The sequence below is a fragment of the Sceloporus occidentalis genome, unplaced genomic scaffold, assembly GCF_023333645.1.
Source record: "Sceloporus occidentalis isolate IW3139 unplaced genomic scaffold, rSceOcc1.0.p SCAF_158, whole genome shotgun sequence".
Classification (NCBI taxonomy): domain Eukaryota; kingdom Metazoa; phylum Chordata; class Lepidosauria; order Squamata; family Phrynosomatidae; genus Sceloporus; species Sceloporus occidentalis.
The window spans coordinates 1,933,170-1,957,152 of NW_028317138.1; the positions used below are offsets into that span (position 1 = coordinate 1,933,170).

At 44.2% G+C, this 23,983-nt stretch overlaps 2 protein-coding genes across 2 annotated transcripts in view; one reads left to right on the forward strand and one right to left on the reverse strand.

Annotated features, from left to right (window-relative positions):
• ABTB2 (ankyrin repeat and BTB domain containing 2) overlaps positions 1 to 12,223 on the forward strand; it is a 49,121-nt gene extending 36,898 nt beyond the window's left edge. The window contains exons 2-17 of the mRNA XM_089500727.1: positions 1,668 to 1,814; positions 2,060 to 2,273; positions 3,123 to 3,275; positions 3,810 to 3,975; positions 4,672 to 4,761; positions 6,051 to 6,152; positions 6,523 to 6,619; positions 6,852 to 6,987; positions 8,179 to 8,405; positions 8,708 to 8,886; positions 9,175 to 9,280; positions 9,421 to 9,523; positions 10,282 to 10,372; positions 11,075 to 11,143; positions 11,354 to 11,467; positions 12,026 to 12,223. Of these exons, the coding sequence (XP_089356853.1) occupies positions 1,668 to 1,814; positions 2,060 to 2,273; positions 3,123 to 3,275; positions 3,810 to 3,975; positions 4,672 to 4,761; positions 6,051 to 6,152; positions 6,523 to 6,619; positions 6,852 to 6,987; positions 8,179 to 8,405; positions 8,708 to 8,886; positions 9,175 to 9,280; positions 9,421 to 9,523; positions 10,282 to 10,372; positions 11,075 to 11,143; positions 11,354 to 11,467; positions 12,026 to 12,223 (2,192 nt within the window). The remainder of the gene's footprint in view (positions 1 to 1,667; positions 1,815 to 2,059; positions 2,274 to 3,122; positions 3,276 to 3,809; positions 3,976 to 4,671; positions 4,762 to 6,050; positions 6,153 to 6,522; positions 6,620 to 6,851; positions 6,988 to 8,178; positions 8,406 to 8,707; positions 8,887 to 9,174; positions 9,281 to 9,420; positions 9,524 to 10,281; positions 10,373 to 11,074; positions 11,144 to 11,353; positions 11,468 to 12,025) is intronic.
• Positions 12,224 to 13,607: 1,384 nt separating this feature from the next.
• LOC149280193 (RNA cytidine acetyltransferase-like) lies at positions 13,608 to 23,689 on the reverse strand. Its single transcript, XM_089500728.1, has 28 exons — positions 23,582 to 23,689; positions 22,941 to 23,032; positions 22,668 to 22,839; positions 22,346 to 22,468; positions 21,934 to 21,995; positions 21,644 to 21,758; positions 21,412 to 21,519; positions 21,166 to 21,299; positions 20,839 to 20,932; positions 20,644 to 20,742; positions 20,327 to 20,463; positions 20,078 to 20,202; positions 19,603 to 19,753; positions 19,284 to 19,380; positions 18,650 to 18,766; positions 18,426 to 18,527; positions 18,011 to 18,085; positions 17,481 to 17,597; positions 17,270 to 17,403; positions 17,135 to 17,183; positions 16,629 to 16,725; positions 16,163 to 16,273; positions 15,259 to 15,431; positions 14,881 to 15,000; positions 14,620 to 14,718; positions 14,439 to 14,512; positions 14,226 to 14,309; positions 13,608 to 13,707 (listed from the first exon to the last, which is right to left on the reverse strand). Exons 1-28 carry the CDS (start codon positions 23,687 to 23,689, stop codon positions 13,608 to 13,610), a joined length of 3,069 nt encoding a protein of 1,022 aa, XP_089356854.1.
• Between the last annotated feature and the right edge of the window lie 294 nt (positions 23,690 to 23,983).

The following is a 23,983-nucleotide window of genomic DNA, read 5'->3' on the forward strand; positions in this document are numbered from 1 at the left end:
ATTATTTAAAAATACACTTAATTGAGTCACCCGCATTCAACCAGGGATATCAACCATACTGGGAGCAAAATCACCAGCTGGGGGTCTTATATCTGATCACAGCAGGGAGAATAGGAAGGAGTTGGCTCCAGACTGTGTGACCCTCAGAATCTGCCCCTTCACCCTGAGATTGGGGTAAAAAAAAAACCTGGGACTCGGGGTGGAATAATGTCAGAGCCACATTGGAAAGCAATCCAAAGGCCAGTCGTGCTTGGTTATTTGTCGAAACGGCTAGTAATAGCCCCATAGTGGGCAGATATGTGACCCAAGAGAATCGGTTGTTGGTCTCGTCTTAGATTCAGGAGCCCTATGCCGATCCCATGCATGTTTAACTTCCTTCACTGTATTACCCTCTACCCCTTCTGCTGGGAGGCTGTTCCATATACCATCTCAGTGAAGTAAAACTTTTTAACATTACATCTGAATACCCAAATTTGATCAGATGCACACCTGACCCTAAGGAGGTTGCCCTCTGTATAAGGACCCCATGCGATAGGTTGTGGAAGTCACTATTGGCTACAGGGCCCACCTCTGATGCTCCTTCTCTCGGAATTCCTCTGCTACTCAAGTCATCAGCCATATTTGTAGCCACAGAGGTCATGTTAGGGGGTCTATTTAATTACAGGCCTTTTAATTCTACCCCCCCCCCCCCCCCGACCTACAGGTCAACAGCACAGAGCAGAGGGAACATAATTGAAAATAATGGCTTTTTTCTATAATCCGACCCCTGATTGAACATCACTAATCACTGATTTAAGCACCTATTCGCTAAGCAGGGTTAAATGGAATCCCCAGAATGCCTCCTTATTGCATGACCGACAGCTGATTAATAAACCCGTCTACAATTCCCTTTTATTCATTACTGCTACATAGTAGCGGAAAGCGTTTGGCAGATACATGAAACACTTGCACAAATAGAATATTTTCCTAGTCTGTTCGAGTTATTATTCCTCCCCGGGCCCCAGGAAGATTTTTGGAACAAGTATTCTAGAGCTCCTGCTTTCAGATTCTTAACTCAAAGCAATAAAAAAAAATAGAAAAAAGGGTGAATCAGCCGGGAAAAAATAACATTTCTACTAAGTTTGTTTCCATATTAAGGAAAAAAAATCTAATTTTGCGAGAAAATTTTTACAGATTCAACTGAAATTTTTTTTTTTTTTTTAAATATTGTGTTTTGAGGATTTTTCTTCTCTTTTTCCACATCTATGACTTGAAACAGATGCCGCATACCGGATAATTCCATGAAAAATTGTATCGCCGTCTTGTAAACAGTGTTATTCAGAATAATCACTCAAGGGAAACTTTTCCCCTTAATAAAAATGGGGTGTGTGGTTATGATGAAAGTGGGATGGGCTAAAGTGGGTAGTGGGAGGTGAATAAGGGGTTCATTAAGGTTTGGTGCTGTGGTTCTGCTGCAAATGGGCCGGACTAACATGGGCAGTGGGTGGGGAAAAAAAAGGATACAGGGCTTAATAGAGCTGTGGTAGGCGGGGCTTAATTTAATTCCTTCTAAACTTAAGAACAAGGTCCTGCCCCTGAGGTTCTGCAAACAGCCCTGAAGTGATAATGATGCTTTTTTTTTGGTGAATTTCGTCCCCAGCTGAAGACATTCTGTTCCTCTTTTCCAGGGGTCCTCTCGCTGCCCCCTTACTTCAGTCCCTACAATGATGGCTCTTTTGTGAGAGATGAAACGGGCAGCGCCTACACCCACCTGGAGCTGCGCACCTTGGAGCAGTCTCTCCTCGCTACCTGCGTTGGCAGCATCTCGGAGCTGAGTAAGTCTGGCCGCAGCGGACAGTGGAGAACACTGTGTAATTATAATTATTGATGTAGCCCCCTTTACTTCTGTAATGCCCCCTATAACTGTGTCTTATTCATGCGGAATGCGTTGGCTCGATATTAGTAATAATAATAATAATAATAATAATAATAATGTAAAGATCATTATTATGGCAGGAGAGCCATCGAGACGCCTCTTGGTAGGATCAGAGGGGTTCTAGTTATGTCCTTCTCCTTACAGGTGACCTTGTTTCCCGTGCCATGCATCACATGCAGTGCCTGAGCGCCCCTAGGCCTGGCCTGAGCCCGGCCCGCCATGCACGCCACCCCCAGCAGCACATAACCTGGTCTCCCGACTCTCTGCACACGCTCTACTACTTCCTACGATGTTCACAGATGGAGTCCATGGAGAACCCCAACCTTGACCCTCCCAAAATGGCGCTTCACAACGAGAGGTGAGGATTCTCCATTAAATATGATGTCATATGCCATACTATGCAATGTCTACGATGACTTCCTTACTGTGCAGCACGTATCATGACATCACTTACGCGCTGTAAACCATCATATGGCTGCTGTGCGATGTGCAAACCCATCACAGTGAGGTCATTATGATATATACAATACACAGCTGTGATGTCATGATGACATCTCACAACTTTTCATGTCTCTTCATAATACTGATAATGCGTTGGAGTAAAATTGTGGGCTGGAATTTATCTGAAAGCCCAAATAACACATTTTCCATCTGCAGACGTTAACCCTTAAACTACAAGATGCAACAGAACAGGCGCATTTGAGCTGCCGATGTCAAATATTCCCGGTTCTTACAGAGTTAATCCAGTTCCGTGACTTCTTATCGGATGAGGCTTCCTCCATCTGGACAAATCGGATGTAATTAGAGACATAAAACTGACATCTACCCCAGTGCCATCCTGCGGGGTACCTGATACAGCGCTACCCCCCCTCTCGCTTAATGTGAAACAGGACCGGCTTTTATCATCAGAAAACCAGATTCTCGTTTTATCCGCAGCTTCTCCTTAAAACATTTCCAGGTGTCGGAAAAAGACTCAGACATGTCGTTGGTCTCATCTTAGATTCAGGAGCCGTATGCCTATCCCATGCATGTCTAATACCCTCACTGTATTAGCCTCTACCACTTCTGCTGGGAGACTGTTCTGCTTATCTACTACCCTCTCAGTAAAGTGTGATCAAAGATTTATATTTGATCCTGTGTCTGTATTCACTGGAACAGTTGATAGGGCTTATTTTGCTTACTCAATTTCCCCTCCCCCGCTTCCCAGGCCTTTCATCTTGTTGCCCCCACTCATGGAGTGGATGCGAGTGGCCATCACTTACGCAGAGCACCGGCGGAGCCTGACAGTGGACAGCGATGACATCAGACAGACGGCCAGGCTGCTCCTTCCGGGACTGGACTGCGAACCCCGGCAGCTCAAGTAGGTTACGGGGCGATGAATGATTTATTAATTTAATAAACTCACAATAAGTATGAATCGCGTAAAAATATTTAATAATATTTTCAGTTATTCTATATATGCATTTTTCACATAAAAAATATTATTATTATTATTTTATGGTTTAAAAGTAACAAGATTTAAATGCTATTAGAGAGCCCCATATTCAAAGATTTTCTCCCCCGTCCCCCGAATTTTATTATTTTAAAATACACACATTACAGGCAAAAAAAAAAATACAAAAAAAAAAGATTTTCTATAAAATAAGACATTAAGGAAAGGGATGTATAATTATACAGGAGAGCCTCATGCTTATTACATGTATGTTTAAATTCTCTCACTGAATGAGCCTCGACATCTTCTGCTGGGAGGTTGTTCCACGTATCTACCACCCTCTCTGCAAATCCCCCTGTTATTATATCTTTAGGTGTTGTATACATTTTTCTGTTTTTAGTGGGGAATTTCTCCCCTTTCTGTTGTAAATCTTCCATTTCTTGGTGTTCTTATAACCCCCAGGCCCGAGTGTTGCTTCAGTTCCCTGAGACGCCTGGATGCCGGAGCCGCCACCGAGCGCTTCCAGCAGGACCTGGGGTTCCGGATGCTGAACTGCGGACGGACCGACCTCATCCCGCAGGCTGTCCGGGTTCTGGGGCCCGGCGGGATTAATACTCTGGACGACCAGGTGGGATATGAGCCATGAAATGATATTGTGTAGGATTAGGGCTCCCTGACTTCTCATTGACCTCCAGCTGGGTGAAAGGTAATGATGTCCTTCAAAGGCAACCCTTGCCAGGTCACCCCAAAAAAGAATCAGGTCTGACATGAATATGATGAAAGCGGGGGAGGGGGGTCAACGTTAAATTATTTGCCCACCTAGTTACTCTCCCCCGAAAGTAACTAAAGCAAGGGGTCCGCTTACCGTCTTCTCTAAATATACAATTAGTTGCCTTTTTATTGTTTTTTTTTTGCACAACCTCCAAAAACTGTAACTTTAAATGACTGCGTTTTGAGCCTCGAGGGATTTTTGGTGTGAAATATATTAGAAAAGGGGGTTTTATTTGTTTTATATGAAATGATACAGTTAGGTTCCTTTGTTTACAAATATGCTTTGGATACAATGTTGCCGATAACGATAACAATTAACATTGGGGTCGATACGCGGCGGCGGTTTAATTTGCAAACGTTTTCAGTGATCTGAACGTTCCATGGTTGCCGTGGTGACTGCTCCACATTTACAGCTTTGCCCCAGAACCGCTTTTTTTTTTTTTTTTGGAGTAATAGCTGTTTGTTTGTTTTTTCCTGCAGGATATTTGGGGGTTTATTGTGTTTTTAAAGGTGTGATGAGTAAAATGAGTAAGTTCTGTGACCTCCTTTGCAGGGTCTGACCCCTCTCATGTACGCCTGCGCCGCCGGGGACGAGGCCATGGTGCAGATGCTGATCGAGGCTGAAGCCAACTTGGATGTGGCAGTAAGTAGACCTCATACCTTCGTAGGAGGGGCAGTCCCTATTATTGCCCCTATCCCTGATGCCCCCTTTTCCTCCCCTCATGCCGCTGTTTCCCTCCCCTGATGCCCCTCGCTTCCTCTTTTTTCCTCTGGCGTTTGGTGCATTAGTGCTTATTGGTAAATTAATTATCCATACGCTTGTGATTGTCCCGGAATACCTGGGGCAGTCCCACACTAAGTCCCGGGCAGCCTCAATCCGGGACAAGGCATTGTCCCGGAATGAGGAGTCTGAGTGAAGGAGGTCTCAGCCAATCAGTGAGAGACTTCTCTACTCTTCTGATCGCCAGAGAGTTCAGAAGCTTCTCCTGATAGGCTGAGTCCCTCAGTCACACCAACCAACTCGGAGTAAGCTGCAGCCAGCGCCAGGTGTGTTTGACTCTGTGTTTGTCAGTTTGTCACAGTGTCTGTTTGTGTGACTGTGTGTGTCTGTGGGACTGTGTCTGTCTGTTTGTGTGACTGTGTGTGTCTGTGTCTGTCTGTTTGTGTGACTGTGTGTGTGTGTGTGTGTGTGTGTGTCTGTCTGTTTGTGGGACTGTGTGTGTAATATCTGGAGACAAGTGGAGTTGGAATGATACCTTTATTGGCTAACTGAGTAAATATAGATTGCAAGCTTTCAAGACCTCTCAGGTCCCTTCATCAGGCATGTAATATCTGGTAATAGAGGAGTTAATTCTCTGAATCTACTCATGTCTGGTAATAGAGGGGTTAATATCTACTCATGTCTGTAATGAGTGTATGTATATTATTAAATCTGAAATCACCATGGTTTCCAAGGCTTCTTAATAATATATAATAGTTTATGTGAATCAGGGTGTATGTGATATATATATATATATATATATATATTATATAAATCTATTTTATGTGTGACGGTGTGCATATGTGAATCAGTGTGTGTGTGTGTGTGTATATATATATATATATATATATATATATATATATACCCACTCCTGCTTCTCTGAGGATACGGCACTCTCATAAATCTGATGCTCAGTGAGAGTCTCTCCGTTCAGTGACTGTCTCTCTTGGTTTGTTGCGGACGGTCGGAGTCTCGGCTGCCGGGTGCTTGGCTCAGCCGGTTTTGGGGTAATATCCTGGTTTCTTGATTGTGTTTTCGTCCTTAAGGGCCCTTAAGCTTTAAGGTGAGTGTATCAGCTGCCCTGTATTTAGTGCATTAATACAATTATTATTGCGCGTCAGATTTATAGTTTTTAAATAATTATTTTTTAATTTTTTTTTTTACCATTTCAGGTCCCGAGCAGTTCTCCCAAACACCCGTCAGTGCACCCCGACAGCCGCCATTGGACCGCTCTGACGTTTGCGGTGCTCCATGGACACATTTCGGTTGTGCAGGTGAGAAAAAGTCAGGATTTAAATGCCAGGCTGTGATTTTCTTCACCCGTGGCTCCCTGCCCAGTGTTAGTCTATATAGCTGTGACGGGTATTCTACAGTAGATGTTAATATCTTAATAAAGGGGTGGTAGATAAGTAGAACAGCATCCTAGCAGACATGGTAAATTCTAATGCAGCGAGGGGATTTAAACATGCTTGGAATCAGCATACGGCTCCTGAATCTAAGACGAGACCAACGACTGATTAAGGTTTGAGTCTTTACAGCAGGAGAAACGGGCGACTAGACGGGGGCCGAATGGGGCCGATCTGCTCGCAACTTCTATGTTTCTATAACTCTGAGCGCTTAGTCCCTGTGCCTCTCTGTTCACAGTTGCTGCTGGATGCAGCCGCTCATGTTGAGGGCTCGGCAGTGAGCACCGGTGAGGATAATTATGCAGAAACCCCTCTTCAGCTGGCATCTGCTGCAGGTATGCCATCCCATGATGCCCCTGGTGTCTGCCCCCCGCACCTCCTTATAGAAGCCAACAGTACCCATCTACCTCGCCCCTTCTCTCTGTACCACGCACCCCTTCCCCCAACCAGGTCATATTGCGTTATGTGTCTTTCTCTGCTCTTTCCGTCATCTTCTTCCTAGGGGCTCTGTGTGTATTGATTGCCCTTCACACCTTAGGCAATAAATCCCACTGTTTTCACTCTTAGGTAACTACGAGCTGGTCAGTCTACTTCTGGACCGAGGAGCTGATCCTCTACTGAACATGTTGGAGGCTGGAGGAGTCCCCTCATCACTTCATGAGCATATGAACTGCTTTAGCCACGCTGCAGCGCATGGACACAGGTAGGACATTCATTGATTTTTAAGCAAAATCCGCCGTTTCTTCCCAACTCCTTACAGCTTCTAATGAATGCAGGGTGTGTGGCTGTAGGACCATAAAAATGTCACCCCTGATAATTGAGACCCTGTCCCTCTGTCCCAGAGTATCCTGGATCTTCATAAAAGAAAGAGAGGCATCATTTTATCCCATAAAACCGGATAATTTCTGGATGAAACCATCCGTATCCACCACTGAACCTATAACTGGAAACATAAATTCAACTTTAACGTACGAGTCTCATGAAATTAACACTAGAATTGCCGAATATGAATAAATGACGGACCAATCACCACTCGTCGATATGACTTTTAATAACCCAATAATAGCAGGAAAAATGTTTAGTGTGTAGTTACATTCTTATGAACATTTTTAAAATGCAGACAGAGTATTTTTGGCTTAAAAATGTAAAATTAGGTGTATCCTTAATTAATTGTGACTGTTTGATTGGACAATGTGAGAACTCTAAGAATCATCAATACGTATTGATAAATATTTCTGTATCGCCACCTAGTGTCCATTATGTGAAATGACACCAATACCACTATTTTGGGTTACTATTTATTACACGTGTGAGAGGTGTGGGGTTTATTGGGGTACCCTGAGCCAAGGAGACCGGTACAGAGGCGCACCCTGGAACTCTCGGGGGTTTCTCTCTGACCCTTAGGGTTTTTGCCCCAATCTCAGGGTGAAGGGGCAGATTCTTAGGGTCGCACAGTCTGGAGCTGAATCCTTCCTATTCTACACCGCTGTGATCATAAATAAGAAGCCAAAAGATTGTTTGTTTTTCCTGTCGTTGTTTTTTTATTTTGTTTTTGTATCATGGAACTTTGAGGCTTCTGATGAGTAACATTGTAGCATTTCCTAACCACGGCATTTGACCACAGAGGTTGGGTGACCAGGCAGTTTCCTTTTCCCCTGGCAAGCGAGGCTCATGTTAGTCAACTGGGGCTTCTTTTATAGCATTTGGGGAAGATTAAACAAAGACCCAATTTAAGGCCCTCTGGACCGCCGAGTACATTTTTTTTTTTTTTTAATTATTTGTGTGATACATTCATTTCCTCGTGGTGACGTTTGTTGGTTGACTGTCTCTCTGGGAATGGTGGGATCAGTCCAGTTGGTGCATGATCCGTTGAGTGACTCTCCCTCTCCCGCAGGAACGTCTTAAGGAAGTTGCTTGCGCAGCCGCAGCTCTCCCCGGGGGATGTCCTGTCCCTGGAGGAGATTTTGGCAGAAGGAGTAGAGGACGATACATCTAGCATGGGGAGTTCCGACCAGATCCCTGTGAAGCTCTGCAAGACCAGGATGAAGGCTTTGCAGGAGGCCATGTATTACAGCGCCGAGCATGGATACCTGGACATCACGATGGAGCTCCGCAGCTTGGGTAAGAACCAGAGATGGATGATCGCCACCGCAGCAGCCCATCAGATGGCTGCCAACCGGCCCGGGGTTACTACTCCTAGGTTTCCTCTTGGAAGCTGATGCACACCAACCGCGTGATCTGCTTAGGATGAGGGGACTTATAGTTCAATAAAAGTGGGAGGCACATGGCTGGTTATCTTTGAGCAGAACATCTGTATTCCTGCTCTGAGGAGCTACAATGGGCATTAATATCGATGATGCTCTGCAATAGTCAGGTTCATGTATGGGTAATGTTGTCTTTATAATGTCACTTACACCGGTCAGGGGTCCCTTGGAAGCTCCATGTATGGATCGAGAGCCTTCGGTCTTCCTTTCACCATTCGCACCATTCTGTGATGGAGAATCTGCTCCAGGAATTCGGCTCCATCAGGGAGGAAGAGTATAACGAGGAGCTCGCTAACGAAGGCTTGCCCCTCCTGTTTGATATCTTCACGGCTAGTAAGGTAAGAATAAGTTACCCCCATACAGGGCGTGGAATAAGTTACCCCCATACAGGGCGTGTGGTATGTATGTCACGGCCAACATGCGCAGCTCATTCCGTCTGTCTGTGTCTGATACTCTTGATGCACCTCCAGCTGTGTGTAGGAATGGGAGTTTTTCTGAAATTAAAAAAAATAGATTTCATTACAGTTCACTAAAAAGTTGGTATTTTTACCCATTTATCACAAATACATAAACCCGGCACATATATACCGCATATACATCATTTACAGGATGTTCTTATTCCACAGAGTGATTCGGTGACGCAGGAGGTCGCAGCCATATTCGCTCGTTGCTACGGAGACAGCCCGATACCCAAAATTCCCGAGATACAGAAGTCATTGCCTGCTCGTTTGGGTACGGAGGGTATATCTCTGCGCGTTATTACCCCGTGGTCCTTACTAAACATAACGTGTGCGAAGCTTCATTGGGATGTGGGGTCCCCGACGCGTTTTCATGCAGCGGCTCGTTGATAATGTTATTTTATTGTCTTGCAGATCCTCACTTTCTGAACAATAAGGAGATGTCTGATGTGACGTTTCTGGTGGAAGGGAAGCTGTTTTATGCTCACAAAGTCCTCCTGGTCACTGCGTCTAACCGGTAAGAGCATCTCCATGAAATTACTGAGGTTTTATCAGCTAATTCACAGCTTGTTGCTGTGCATATAAATACCCCACTGTTCAAAAGTTTGCAAAAGGGGTTTTCTAACCATCGATTAGCCTTTTAAACTTAAACTTGGATCAGTGAACACAACGTGCCATTGGAACCCAGGAGTGATGGGAGTGATAAAGTGCCATTGGAACCCAGGAGTGATGGGAGTGAGAAAAGGCCTCTGTACGCCTATGAAGATATTCCGTAAAAAATTAGCCGTTTCCAGCTACAATAGACATTTACAACTTTAACCCCGTCTGCGCTGGATTTTGATCCGTTTCATGTTATTTTAATGGACAAAATGTGAAGATATTTTAGTTTAAAAGTTCAGCTCATGGAAGCTGAGATCAGCGGCAGCCTGTGGCAGAGCCAGCATCATCTAATCAATTTCCTTCCCCCCCCCCACACACACTTACAAAGGCTGCCCAAACCAATCTGCATCTTAAAAATACAGGGGAGATATAACTTAATGGGGAGGAATAACCACGTACCATCATAAGAACCGGACGTTAAATTACTATAACTATGGCAGACGTGAAGTGTTATATTTTAATCTGTAAACACAGTTTTATGGATTTAGGTAGCGAGTAGAAATGTAACATTTCACATTTAATCCTCTCCCATACAATTCAGATGTTTATCGAATTTTCTTTTATAAATTAATATTATTTATTATAATAAAGAAAACTTTTTCTTTCTATTTTCAGATTCAAGTCCCTGATGGCAAATTCCACGGAGCCGGACGATCCGTGTCAGAAGACCATTGAAATTCAGGATGTAAAGTACAGCGTGTTCCAGGTGCGTCGATAAAGCAGGGTTCACCACTCGTTATGTCCTGTTTACCCATTGTACTGCGCTGCGGAATATGATGGCGCTATATAATAAAATAATAATAATAATCGGTGTGGAGCCTAGAATTCACGTGTGACTAAATATATTTATATATATTTATATATATATATATATATAATATATATATAGTGAGAGAGAGAAACTACGATTCCCATCACACTCAGCCGTTGCTGGCACTCCTGATATTAGAGGCTAGAACCTGCCGATATTCCCTGCCAGCGACCCCCACCGGAGGGCGTCCAGCTACGATGTTTCTGTATGTCCCACTAGGACCCCCTGCATCCCACCGTTCTGTGTTAAGTTACCAGACGCGGATAACGCTGCCTTTTCAATTAAGTTATCGGCAGATAAGTCTTGGCTGAAATATCTTCTGTGTTCCGGTTCGGCATCCGCTCCGCCCGCGGCTTCTTCTACTTTTCCAGATGGAGGAGTCCAGGCGGACGATGTTTGATGACCAGCGAGGATCCCACCGCCTGGAGAAACCATTCTCCTGATCAGACATCACGATATCCCCCCCGGGGGTTCTCTGCAGAAGAGTTTAGCAATGAATAGATGACAATACCGTTCAGATTTCTTTCTGGATAAACCTGCAGAGCGTTGCACGGTTTCAGGCTGCGATGTTCTTACGTTCATTTTTCTCGCCTTCAGATGCTGATGCAGTACTTATATTACGGAGGAACTGAGTCTATTCAAGTCCCCACAGCTGCCATTCTAGAGGTAAGTCGGGAAAGATCTTTACGTTTTCTTGACTCCGTCACATTCCGTACAGAATGCAGAAGATGCATAATCCAGGCTGGAAAGGAATAATTTCTGCCCTGTATGATGCATAAGTAAGAATATATATATATATATATATATATATATATATATATACCTTCAGTTCTTTTTCTACCAAGTATTAACATCTTACTTTTTTCCCCTCTACAGCTTCTCTCGGCAGCCAGTCAGTTCCAGCTCGATGCTCTGCAAAGGCACTGCGAGATCATCTGCTCCCAAGCCATCAACGCAGGAAACTCTGTTAGTATCTACAAGTATGCCAAGGTAAGCCTGCCTGCGACCTGCAGATTCTGGAGCGGAATAACCTCCGTGTTCATTTACTTCATGCTCTCTTAATGTCTCCCTACCTTCTCCATCACAGCTTGGCTTCTCCGCATTATCATTCTTTCACCTTCTGTGGTCCGTGTCGTTAACCTGGCCTCCTGGAGAACTTCTGCATCAGGAAACCTCCAAACCGGGGAGAGGTTGTCCCCGCGGTGCACGATGTGAACCCATGCGGAGATGCTCCGGGAGGACAGGGTAATAGAGCGGATTACCGGAGAAGAAAGAAGAAGCAAAGAATGGAGGGGGGAATCGTAGGGGCGGAGATAGAGACATTGAGTGAGAAAAGGGTGTGTGTGAATGGGGGGGGGAACCAGAAGGCCAGGAAATAAAATTCTTTGTCTGAAAACGAATAGAGTGAAAATTTGTCGAAATGGGTTTTGGTCCATGTGCACGAGTCTAGTGTGCGGTTCATGTTTCTGCTGCCGTAGTTCTGCCGATTACATGGTTCACGGAGTTTTGTTAAACGTAACAAATTACATTATGCGCTTGTTGTTCTAGATCCACAACGCTCTGGAACTGACTGTGTTCTGCGAGGGTTTCTTCCTGCAGAACATGAAGACCATGTTGGCGCAAGAACCCTTCAGACATCTCATATACGGACGCAACAGTAAATTACAAGGACTGGACATCCTTACAGACCTGCAGGACACGCTGACCAACCGGATCAGGGATGTTTATATTTCATCACGCGTGTGAAGGGAGCCCAACACGCATGTACAGAGTTCTTGTAAAGCGCTGACCGGCCAACATGGAGCAAGAAACCTAAGAGGACGTCTTGCTGGTTGTAAAGCCGCCATCATCATGGACTTCAGAGGCAGCGCCGACGCCAGAGGACATACAGCTTGCACTTTTGTTTTGGGGGGGGAGGCACAAACCGGCAGCCTGTGTGGTGCACAGCTGGTACTGAGGCTGTAGGACAATGTATAATTGTAGACTATTAAGATGTATTTAATTGTCTGTGTAGATAGATTAATTGGACACCCGACACACAACAACCTGTAAAGTACTAACAAGGGTTTAGAAGGAAGCAAAGAGCGGCCCCCCTGTAAGGGAACGGTTACCTCAATTTGGTAATCTTGCGCAGAATCTGAAACAGACCACTGAGGTTTCGGGAGGTTTAAGTTCCATATTATTTTTTACATAATTGTTTCAGAATCTTCAGCACCTTATGAACGATCCAAATCTTTAACTGAGTGGGTATATTAATAATAAAGTGGTGATTTCAAACACTGAAATTGTAACATGATTTGGCTGTATCGTATATTAAGAAATGTATTATAAAACAAAACAAGAATTATTAACGAGCACAGAACGTCCACACACAACGTACACAGAGAAACCTTAACAACGGTTTTAATGGAAATATTTATCAAATGAAATGATAAAAAAAATCAGAATCTTTGCTTTCAGAAAACTCAAAATATATAGTCAATAACATGTCTGTATTTACGCAGAACATCTTTCTCCAGGTCCTCCAACTCAATATCTCAATGAGAAAGCACAAGGAACAGTGAATAAACATTCACTTCCACCATTCTCCACCCGTGCATGAAGTGTGCAAATGTAAAGCGGGGAGAGCGTTAATGTCTAAAGGGGCTGGAAACTTTTTTTATTTTTTTTTTTACAGCTGTTATTTTGAGCTGATCCACAAATTCACAGTAAATTTCAAGGACACTATCATATCTATATATATTTTTATTTATTTTTTCTGCAAATATATATATATATATATATATATATATATATATATATATATATATATATATATATATATATATATATATATATATATATAGCAGCACAAGAACTTTGCATAAAACAGAAATGCTTTGTTACCCTCCAAATAGTTATGCACCGTGCCACTGCGCGCGCACACATCATGACATCAAAGAGTATCGGTTGGCCCAATAGACCTGCAGGCCACTGCGCGAGTATCCCATTACCGTCAGCTTTCTTAAAATAGGAAAAGAAATGTCCCGTGACATCTGGTTAACTGTCCGCAGAGCCCATTGTGGTTTCAGCTTCTGTCGGGACGCAGCGTAGTATACCCCAGATCCACGACGGAACTACCTCGGGCTGCTCACTTCCGTTGCTTCATCTTTCCATCTTTATTCTTCTTGAACTTTTTCTGGATTTTAGCTCCATTCTTCTCTGGCGCGTCCAGCTTCCTCTTCTTGTCACTACAGTTCGGACGAGGACAAGGTGAAGCGTAAATGGGGGGGGGGGGGTCAATCAACAATTTGCACAGCAAATAACAAAAGCGCCGTCCAGGGCCGAATCAACCAAATGTATTACTTTGAGCCGCTCTCAGTGAAGAGAAGGTCACCGTCAGATAGAGGTTTATAACGATGATGCCAAAAGGCACATTTGTGAAGTAAATGGCGTACTATAACTCTATAACAAGCGCAGCATCTCATGCCTTAATATTTTGGTTGGGTTTGGTTGGGTTTGGTACAAAAACAAATAAAAGACAATAAGCTGCCATATCGGAAGCATCTGGATCACATCCGCAGCGGCTATGTTGTCTATACCCATCATTACGGTTCAAGCATTTCTAGGCACTGAGCCCGTCATCCGTTTGCGGTATCTTCTTAGCGCATTCACTTTAATCAGGAACTATATGTCTTTATAAACACTTCACAAGTGAGAGGGATGCAGATTATAATTATACCAATTACTAATAAAAGCTGACAATTACCTCTTCACGCTAACAACAGACGCATTCACTCCGGTCTTCTTTAACACTTCGTTCCACTCTTCGTCCTCACCCCTGATCATGTACCTACGGATGGGATTTAAACATGAGACACACAGACCGGCCGTAACGTTTAAGTTACCCAAATCAGTACTTTTTATGCCGAAGATTCCGACTGGGAGCGACAGATCACGATAAAAAAAAATAAACACTCACTGAGACAGATCAACCCCCTTTAGCTTCTCAACCTCCTTATTGTGTTTATCCTGGAATTCTCTTGCTGCCTCTTCCTGGGGGACGCAATAAAATAATGAACGTTACAAAAAGGTCCAAACACACATTGGATCGAGTCTAGTCTGTGCCGAGAGAGGTGTTGATCATCAGGTATTTAGCTTACCAAATCCTCATTGAGTGACTTCAAGGTGGGCTCCATCACAACCTCTTTCATGGCCACCATTTCATCTTCTACAGCCCTCTCCTGGATCCTATTCAACAACTGGTAGGAGAAAACACAGACATCTTCTATCCAAAGCCTGACGCAGTATATACTTTATAAAATAGCTAATGAAGCAACGTGCCAAAGATCAGCTCCTCCATACAATGATGGTGGATGGTGTAGAGTCTAACATAACAAGGTACCGCGCGGGTAATAAGTTACCTGGACAACTTTCCGGATGAGGCGGTTAAAGAGTCCCATCAGCTGACTACTGGGCAGCTCAATCTCCTTCTCCAGCTGGTCCACGGTTTTATGCTGCATACCTATACCGAGAAGCAGCGCCTAGGAAGAGAGGAGCACAAAACTTAGCTTAATACGTTCATTTACAGATAAGAGCAATTTAGAAATTTGGTACCAAGTGCAAAAACAAAGAGGACCGCCAGAAAGATGTTTTTACGCTGGCATCAATGTTAATGAAAAAAGGAGCAGAGGTTGCCAGGGTAGGGTGGGCATCAGGATTGGTTATATTTAACCTGTTGGCCATGGATTTCAGCACCAGGTTCATCGGGGTCAGAGACGCTCAGTTAACGCGACACTCACAGACTGAGCAGCAGACAGGTTGAGGCTTCCAAACCGTTGCAAGAAGAACATCCGACTGACAGAAGGGATCAGGTCCATGATGAGGTGATAATCCACCATGTTTTGTGAGTACATTTCAAGTCTCTTCAGGTCATACGGTGTAAAGGCCATACCCAGCTCCGGGCGTTGAATCACTGAGTGAGCAGGAGAAAGCGTAATGAGTAGGGTGAGGGCATAACTACAGGGGTAGCAGCGGTCCCGTGCCTCCAGGGCGCCCGGTGCGACCCCTTGTTCCTGTCTCCTCGTACAGTCCAGGTCAGAAGGGCCCTTTCTAAACTATTTTGACACGGCACGGGTAGACAGGAACGCGGGGAGCGAGGGGTATGTATATGTGTTTGGATATATGTATATATGTGAGCATGGATGTGTAATTGTGTGTTTGTGCGAGAGAGAGCATGGAGGTGTAATTGTGTGTGAGTGGGAACGGAGGTGTAGTTGTGTGTGTGTGTGTGTGTGTGTGTGTGTGTGTGTGAGCATGAAGGTGTAATTCTGTGTGTGTGTGAGCATGAAGGTGTAATTCTGTCTGTGTGTGCATGGATGTGTCAGTGGGGTGAGATGGAGCGTGTGCTAGAATTAATGTGTACGTGTGTGTTAATGAGTATGAGAAAGTGTGTGTAATTTGTGTGTGTTTAACATATGTGTTGAAAGAAGGACAAGGGGAAAAGACGGCACAGACAAGTTGTTTAGAGGCAATTATGGCACAGACCAGCAGTTGAAGTTGGGGCATTTTTCGCACCAGGGCCCTGTGGTCTCTAGTCTCTGGTGAGGGCTATGGGTTAGCTGCGAAAAACTTCTATTTGAAAGAATAAACCTTCAGAAACCTATCTTGGATTTTAAACGAACTTCCCAAGTTAGAAGGACTCACGGTTCTGGGATTCCTTCTTGACGTTTTTGTTCTGCAGAATGTTGAGCGCTAAAGACGGCTGGAAGTTTCTGAACTGATAGGAGAGAAGAGCCACGAAACGTCTCCTAAAATCTGCACGAGAAATAAAAGCAACTCGTGAGAAAAGCACGCACCCCCCCACCAGCGAGCTCCGCAGGGACAGGCAAACCTAAATACTGAAATACTGGCCACGGCTGTGCTCCCCAAATCTTAACAAACAGAACCTGAGCTTTGAAATGTCTCACTTGGAGAGGTTTAATCTAGTCTGTCATCTCGATAAGAAAACCCTGGTCTCTAACACGGTTTACACGCAGCTCCTAAACGCCGGCGTCTGGTCAGATAAAATACAACAGAAACGGTTTCAGATTAATTCCGATCGCACGACGTCCCGCTAAGCCAACGGATACTCGGCTGCTGCTCTTGCGGAGAGATCCCGCCGGTTCCTCACCTTTCCAAAATGCAGTCAGCCAAGGCTCCTTCTCGGATTCCTCCTCGTCTTGGAGAGACTTCAGCATGATGCAGGAATGCTCGCCCGTGAGATCGTTCTGGGGGCACAGCACATGGTTTACAATGCAGCGGACATAGCCCCTTTACACCAAATACAAAGCAGAGGATGAATCTATGCAAGATCATTTTTGTAAATTAAAAACACCTTGATTGTGGTTCTTTAAATACAGGGACTGCATTAATCAAATAGTTGTGAAACACATATCCTTTACACAAAGGGTAGTAGATGCCCAGAAAAGACTTCCAGTGTAGGTAGCACAAGCAAAGAGTTTAAGGAATTAACGTAAAAAAAAAAAAATATATATATATATATATTATATATATGAAAAATAACAAAAACAGGGATTCACATTGTGAGTTTGGGGAAAGTAAAGTGACATTTTTCGTTATTGCGAAATAATAAAAAAAATAAAAATCCTAATTACTTTTATGTAAGCAAACACTTACCGGAGTTTGGCGTAAGTACACCGGAACAAACCCAGCTCTTTTCCAAAACCTGCGGAGATAAATCATTCAGATGACAAGAAAATAACTACATGGTATCCAGGACGCTATCGATACACAAGCTTGCTGGAGACTCACTTCAGCAGCTTCGGGGTTAATCCGTAGGACACCCCGAGATACTCCAATTTCTCAGCCGGCCGCTCGCTGAGCCGGAGCAGGAGGGGAGGAAGGTTCTTCCGAGGAGTCAAGGACTCTTCTAGGAGGCTGACGGCCTGAGGGGACAACAAGGTCTTAAGTCGGCAAAAGAATTAAGGAGCACACAAGGGTCTTCATAGAAGATACAACTAACCTCGCTGCTTATTGGGGTGATCTCCTGAGGTTTGAGGGCCACGTTCTCTTCCAGACATGGAAACCGTCCCTCGTAGTACATCTGTAGCAGCTGCAGGGCACGGCTTCCGTAACCCATCTAAAACAATAAAAAAGGTGGAGAGGTTAACGTTCAGGCAGCTTATCCAGGAGAAAGTCAGATCATTCTTACATCGCTAGACATGGAGTACTCTGCACCTGAATTACATGTATGGAAGGAACACGGAGGCGAGAAATTAAACTTTCCCAACAGGGAGTCTTGTGGCAGCGAGGGAGCATACAAGAATATTTCCCGATGCCTTAAAAGAACGACTCTTAATGCTCCAGAGAAAGAATAAAACTTGGATAAATCGCAGGGATACGAATGTAGTATCAAGCAGGAAGACAAAAAGTGAGCCATGGTCTGCAGACAATATTTTAGATCCAATAAACACACAGAAAGTTTGACATTGCTCCAACAAATAGAAGAGGAGGGGGGGGGGGGGGAGAAAAAGAAACCAATAAAAATATTACCCCTTGGTAATCTGGATGAACTGCGATTCTCACAATCCTTCCCCCGGATAAACTTCCAAAGTCTGGATCTTGGAACTAAAAACGGGATAAAATTTGGTCAATACGAAAGAGGAATGATTTCATTGTGACTTCCACAAAAAACAAATAAGATTTTGCACAGGATTTCCCAATGTCTGGATTCTTTTGCTTTCCACCTGTCTGAGGTTGTCGTCTGGGTTCCCAGTGATAAACGACTCTACACTGTACTTAAATTCTTTGCTTTTTATCCTCTGTTGTAGCCAGACTATAAGAGGGGGATCAAGGTCTCCATAGGTTGGCTGCGCTTACAATGTTAAAATACTTGGACGATCCAAGCCTTCTCAGGTTAGTCTCCCCGGAGGGTGCTTGGGTCCAGTCCTTTCATTCATTGCTTTACCTGTTCTGATACGGTCCATGGAATCAGATCCCCAGATGCCTTCTTCCCACGTGACAGACTGTTCATGATAGACTGACGGGAAATTTCACCTTCCAGACAGACCTACGGAGACAGACACAACGGTCAATAGGTTGGGACACCCTAAAATTCCGTTTAAAAACATACGTTTAATTCAACGCTGCGTGTCCCAGGTGTACAGGTACCCTTCGGTACGGCAGCGTTACCTGAACAACAGCCAAAACCTCTGGCAGGGAATTTTGAGTCGGAGGAACCGGAGGAAGGAGGCAGAAAACATGATGAGCCGGGGCATCGGAGAGCATCTGCAGGTCGTTAGGTGAATTCTGTAACGTTAACAGGGAGATACAATAAAGCAAGATGACACGGTACCAGACGGTCTATTAAAACGTCACAGGGTGCGATAACTCTAGAAGCCAAGGAAAGGAGTTTTATCAAATATGTTTAAGTAGCACTGAACCTGGCAGATTCCCTGTCTGTCTATGCCAGGGGCATCCAACCTGTGGCCCTCCAGCTGCTGCAGAACTACATCTCCCATACTCCTCGGCCAGCCCCTTAGCTTTATGGGAGATGTAGTCCTGCAGCATCTGGAGAGCCGCAGGTCGGACGCCCCTGGTCTATGCAGATAAACAAAAAATGATCTTTTACTGGAAAATTCTATTTCAGAGAATTAAAACAAAAAGTTGCTTTTTATTATAAGGAATTCAAAAGGCGCTGTACAAACTCTACCAATAAATATGACCGTGGTGAGGATGCTTGGTGTCAGAAGAAACATAATTACTTTCCCATCAGGCTTCATTGTTATGCCTATACTCTCCGCAGAAGATGGACAGGAATCCTTACCTTGTAATGAGATGCAACATATAGAGCCATGAGCCTCTGCAGGAACGATTCCGAAGCCTTGTGATAGCAGAAGAGCGTGTCCCTGTTCACATAATATCTATGACCACGTGTTAAGAAAATACCTTTCACCAAACAAGACAGTAACTAATGGGATCAGAATAACACCCACTGGTGGCCGTCGTTGCCACCGGCCTGCTCGACTGCTTTACAGGTTAACGTAACCACAAAACCTCAAAAGGTGCCGAGTATCTCAAATGGGAACCACTCTGGAGAGCAGGGGGAATATTTACATTTCACACGTATATAAGGACAAGGATACAGGTCACAGGTTTCGGGGAGAGGACAACCAGAGATTATCCTGCTGATGTTCAGACAGTCCAAACACAGCAAGTCGTTGAGCCATTTCTCGACGGGGTCTCCGGGTGCGTAACGGATGGACTCCTGCAGAGAGACCTCGTGAAGTGTCCGGGCTGGGGGGAAAAAAAAAAAAAAAAGAGAAAGAAGAAACACCCGAATGATGAAAAACAGCACATAGAACTGCAGCATGCGGGTCAATTACACGAAATGAACAACTGTATTATTAAGTACTTTGGTTAACCGCTAAATATACTATCTTGATGTGGTTATGCTTTCACATACTGGAGATTCAGACGGTTATGTGCATACGTCCCTTTCAAATTGTATTAGTAACCGTATGCAACATCATATTAGCAGGCGTTATTACCCCCCCTGTACATCCTCTCTGTGACGGATTAGTATCCCCTCATTAAAAACCATCGTAAAATATACCAAACCTGAGGCCAGCCGCTGGGTCGTGGAGCTTTTGTTCTCTGCGGTTATTGAGACCTGGCTGTCTGCACTTTCCTGTCTCAGCTGCTGAATCAACTTTAATGACAGCGAACGGCCCGTGCCCTCGTACCTGGAACGCACAATTTCACAATTTTTCTTTCAATAAAGATATCATTTCCCACCCAGGAAGGTCCCACAACCCTCGATCTGACCCCTAGACCGTTTTCCCATGACAGACTATGAGTTATTCTCACCCATTGATGGTTGAAGCCATGAAGACAAGGTAGGGCCCCATCAGACTCTTCACAAGGGGTAAAGGTATTGCTGCGGCTTCATCGATTACAACCAGCTCAGCCTGCCCTAACTTGACGGCATCAGCTGGGTGAATGTACTATAAATGGAAAAGAAAAACATTACACGACAAATTGTTCCTGAGCACAGGCGAGAGAGGAATTAGGAGTTTTCCAGGGTCCTCAAGCGATAAGATATGGACAAGTCAACAAATAATGAATCTATCCCTGGGTAACAGATGGATATTAAAAACCCTTCTGGGTGAGAGTCAGCTCTTCACCTGAATAGTCTGCCTGTGTTCTTTGAACACATTGACCCGAACCACTGCTTTCTCAAATTCTGGGTTCACCGATTGTATAATCTCGTAATCCAAATGTTCCTACAAGACACAGGAGGTTAAGGTCATCTACGATTAGAACAAGTTGGCATTTGATGGACATCTAGTGTCAAAGGTGCGTATTTCAAGAGCTCTCACCTGGTACTGGAGGGAATCAAAACCTTTAAAGATGAACTCAAAGAGCGTGTGAAGATTATCAGGACTCGGTGAGGTTACAAAGATGTTGGAGTACCTGGGAAAACAAGGTCGATAAATAAAAGGCTATGAAGAAGGTAAAGGGTTCTTAAGATTCATTTGCAACCACTAAATGGTTAATGGGAGAAATATAATCTTGTGAATAAATTGTGAACATATTTCATATAGAGAACTAAATAAAAAAAAGGTTATTTCCAAGTCAGAATTAAAAGAGGACATATCACATTAAGAAGCAGCCCCCTGGAAGGTTATTGCTGCCCCCTGACCTACCCAAAAGCCACTGCCCCTGCTATCGCCAAGCCCAGAGCAGCGGATTTGCCTCGACCTCGAGCAGCCGTCAGAGCCACTGTGCTACGAAGGGTCTTCTCGGATATGGCTTCCACAAACTTCAGCACTGCTTTGGCCTGCAAAGCGGGAGAGATGAGAAGACATGGTCACCTCCCATTCAAATTCAGTGATGTCCAAACCGGCTATTTCTCTAACAAAAGGCTACATGTTTACAGAAGGGCTCCTCACCTGATCCAAGGTTTTACAATTCTCGACCAGGACCCCGACCGGCTGCGTGTCCTGAAGACTAAGCTTCACATCTTGTAACTCCTGCTCTTCCGGAGGCAAGGCCTGATCCTAAATCACAAAACAGAGGGGAGGTTGGGGAGAAAAGGAAGCTATAGGTTTTGGAGTACATAGAAGATACTAATACCTCAATAGCAGGGCATGTAGCTCACAATAGAAACGAGGACGCCCGTACCTGCGACTTTGGTGGGACTGGTTTTATGTTGGTAACGTGACTGGAGATGGGGAGGATGTTCAGTTGATCATCAATGACCACGCAGTTCTTACAGGAGACCAGAGACAGAATGAACCTGAGGAGTGAGAATTAAATAAAGCAAATTGTGTCTGGAGACCACTTCAGAAGAGCTAATGCCCCCCAAATCACAACAAAACCTATTGCTGAACCGCAAGAAGATCTCTTTATTATTGATTCTGAAGCCAGAAAAAGAGATAAGCCTCTACAAACTGCCAAAGAGCAGCCAATACCTTTCATTGAATCTCCCCACCACATCCTGATGCGCCTCAGTTCTGTATCGCGAATGGACGTCCTAAAAAAACAAACGTCATCTTGATCATCCCCTCAAGACAAATCTATCTTACAAGTTTACATCTAACTAACAAGGACAATAACAGGCTTTTTGGATTTTCTCCAGAACGTTTTTCAATTTTGACCTTACAAGGGAGTTGTGACTGCGTAATGAACATCTACAGAAGAAAGGGTTAAACTATTAAGGAATCCATGCAAGATGACTGGTGATTAAAGGGTGGTAACGTATCAGCAAAATAGCACTTTTTGTTTTGCTGCTAAATGTGTAGGTTGACCCCAAGGCAGTCTAAGGGTTAGGCTACCTATTCACCCTAAGACACAGACCGGGCGACTGGCTTGCAAGTCACATACCATGGTCATGGTGTAGAGCTGCTTCAAAGACCTCACGGTGCGTAGAAGAATCACCACAATCCCTCCACCTTCCACAGTCTCCACCGTACGGGCCAGCAGATTGGGGGTCAAAGCCTCAAAATCCTGCCAAGAGATCAGAAGGAGAAGGTCAGCACAGTGCGTGGCAGTCTACGACAACATGGCTTACAACAAAACCGGAAAGCTGCCGGTGTTAGGGAAACCGATCCAATATACGACACAAAAAAATCTTACGTTTAAAAATAAAACACACATGCAACATTTTCTGTATGTGGAAACACACAGGGAAGTCATATGAACGCACCTGGAGAACACACATGCCATATGTGTTCCCAAGAATCTTATGGGTCTCGTTGTAATAACAATATCGAATATTCGTAGAGGCGATGAAAAGCTCAAACGGGTCATCCTCTTTGACGTTCAGCATGCCGCTTTTTATCCTTTTCTGTAGCTTTCTCATTTGTTTCTTCCGGTGGCTGTAAAACATACAGGATCAGAATTCCCAGCCATGCGCGTATCAGAGTCCTCCAATCCAAACCAGTATGATGATAACAAACAGTGAAGGAATATATATCACCTGCTGAAGCCTAGTTCCTTCTTGTAACACCAGAGAACCGAAGGCCGAGCTCTGACGGTGGCTTTAGACAGCATATGATGGAGAATGACCACCTGCAGAAAGAATAAGAAGTCCATTCATTTATCAATAGCTTAGATAACAGCGCAGGTCGCGCACGAGCCGTAATCTATGAATCTAATTTCAGTATTTTTTTTACTCATTCTGATTCAATATTTTAAAAAAAGGGGAATATTTGTCATTTTATGTGAATTCACTTTTTTTGGCAGCTGTTCTTCTCACAGTTTAGCAGATAAAAGCTGCACACGGCTGCTCCTACCTGCCGAAGGTCCTCCTTACGGTCAACGGTGGGCCGAGTGACAATTTATCAAAGAGACTTAACGAGTCACAAAATGCCTTAACGCGGCCAGCATTATTTTTAATACTAGATTCTTTTTTATCAGGGACTCTTTCTGTCCATCGGCACGTCAGTCATGTGCTCCTTGTGCAAAATTTGAAAGAGAGGGCTTATCGCCATAGCAACTGCCTGAACTCCAGTACATAGGACCATTTGATGTACTATTTTAGTAAGACCACTTACAATACGGCACTAGAATCACTCTTATACGTTATGTTTCCAGATACCAATAGCCTCTTCTTATTACCTGATCTCTGCCGTGATCCCCAACAATCACAAACATAGTCCTGTGTTTCTCGGCCACTCCATTCTCGATCTGCACCCGGATACGGTTATCGATCTTCTTCCTCTGCATTATGACGCCGTTTTCTGGCAACGGAAATTATTATTATATTAATAATACTAACATTCTACTAATTATAATAATATACAAAATATATCTGTGGTCTGTGACTGAACAAACTCAATTCCACTGCCATCAGCAACAGCGATTCTCTTGTTTCCATGGTGACTGCATCCTCTCTCACACTCTGCCCTGGAATTGCACTTTGTAGAATAGGGCCCAAACTTCTTTGCTAACTTTCTACAGGTAATAAATGGGTCAGAAATCTATTATTTAAGCAAGATAAGAAAGGGACGTACTAAACAG

Bases quoted from the DNA above. Each gene is read 5' to 3' on its own strand.
- LOC149280193 (XM_089500728.1), bottom strand. From the start codon at position 23,689: ATGCAGAGGAAGAAGATCGATAACCGTATCCGGGTGCAGATCGAGAAT. The intron at 22,840-22,940 runs GTGATATATATT...TATGTTTTACAG, and splicing joins AAGGAACTAGGCTTCAGCAG to CCACCGGAAGAAACAAATGA. The intron at 21,520-21,643 runs GTACGGGCGTCC...TTTGTGATTTAG, and splicing joins CAGTCCCACCAAAGTCGCAG to GATCAGGCCTTGCCTCCGGA.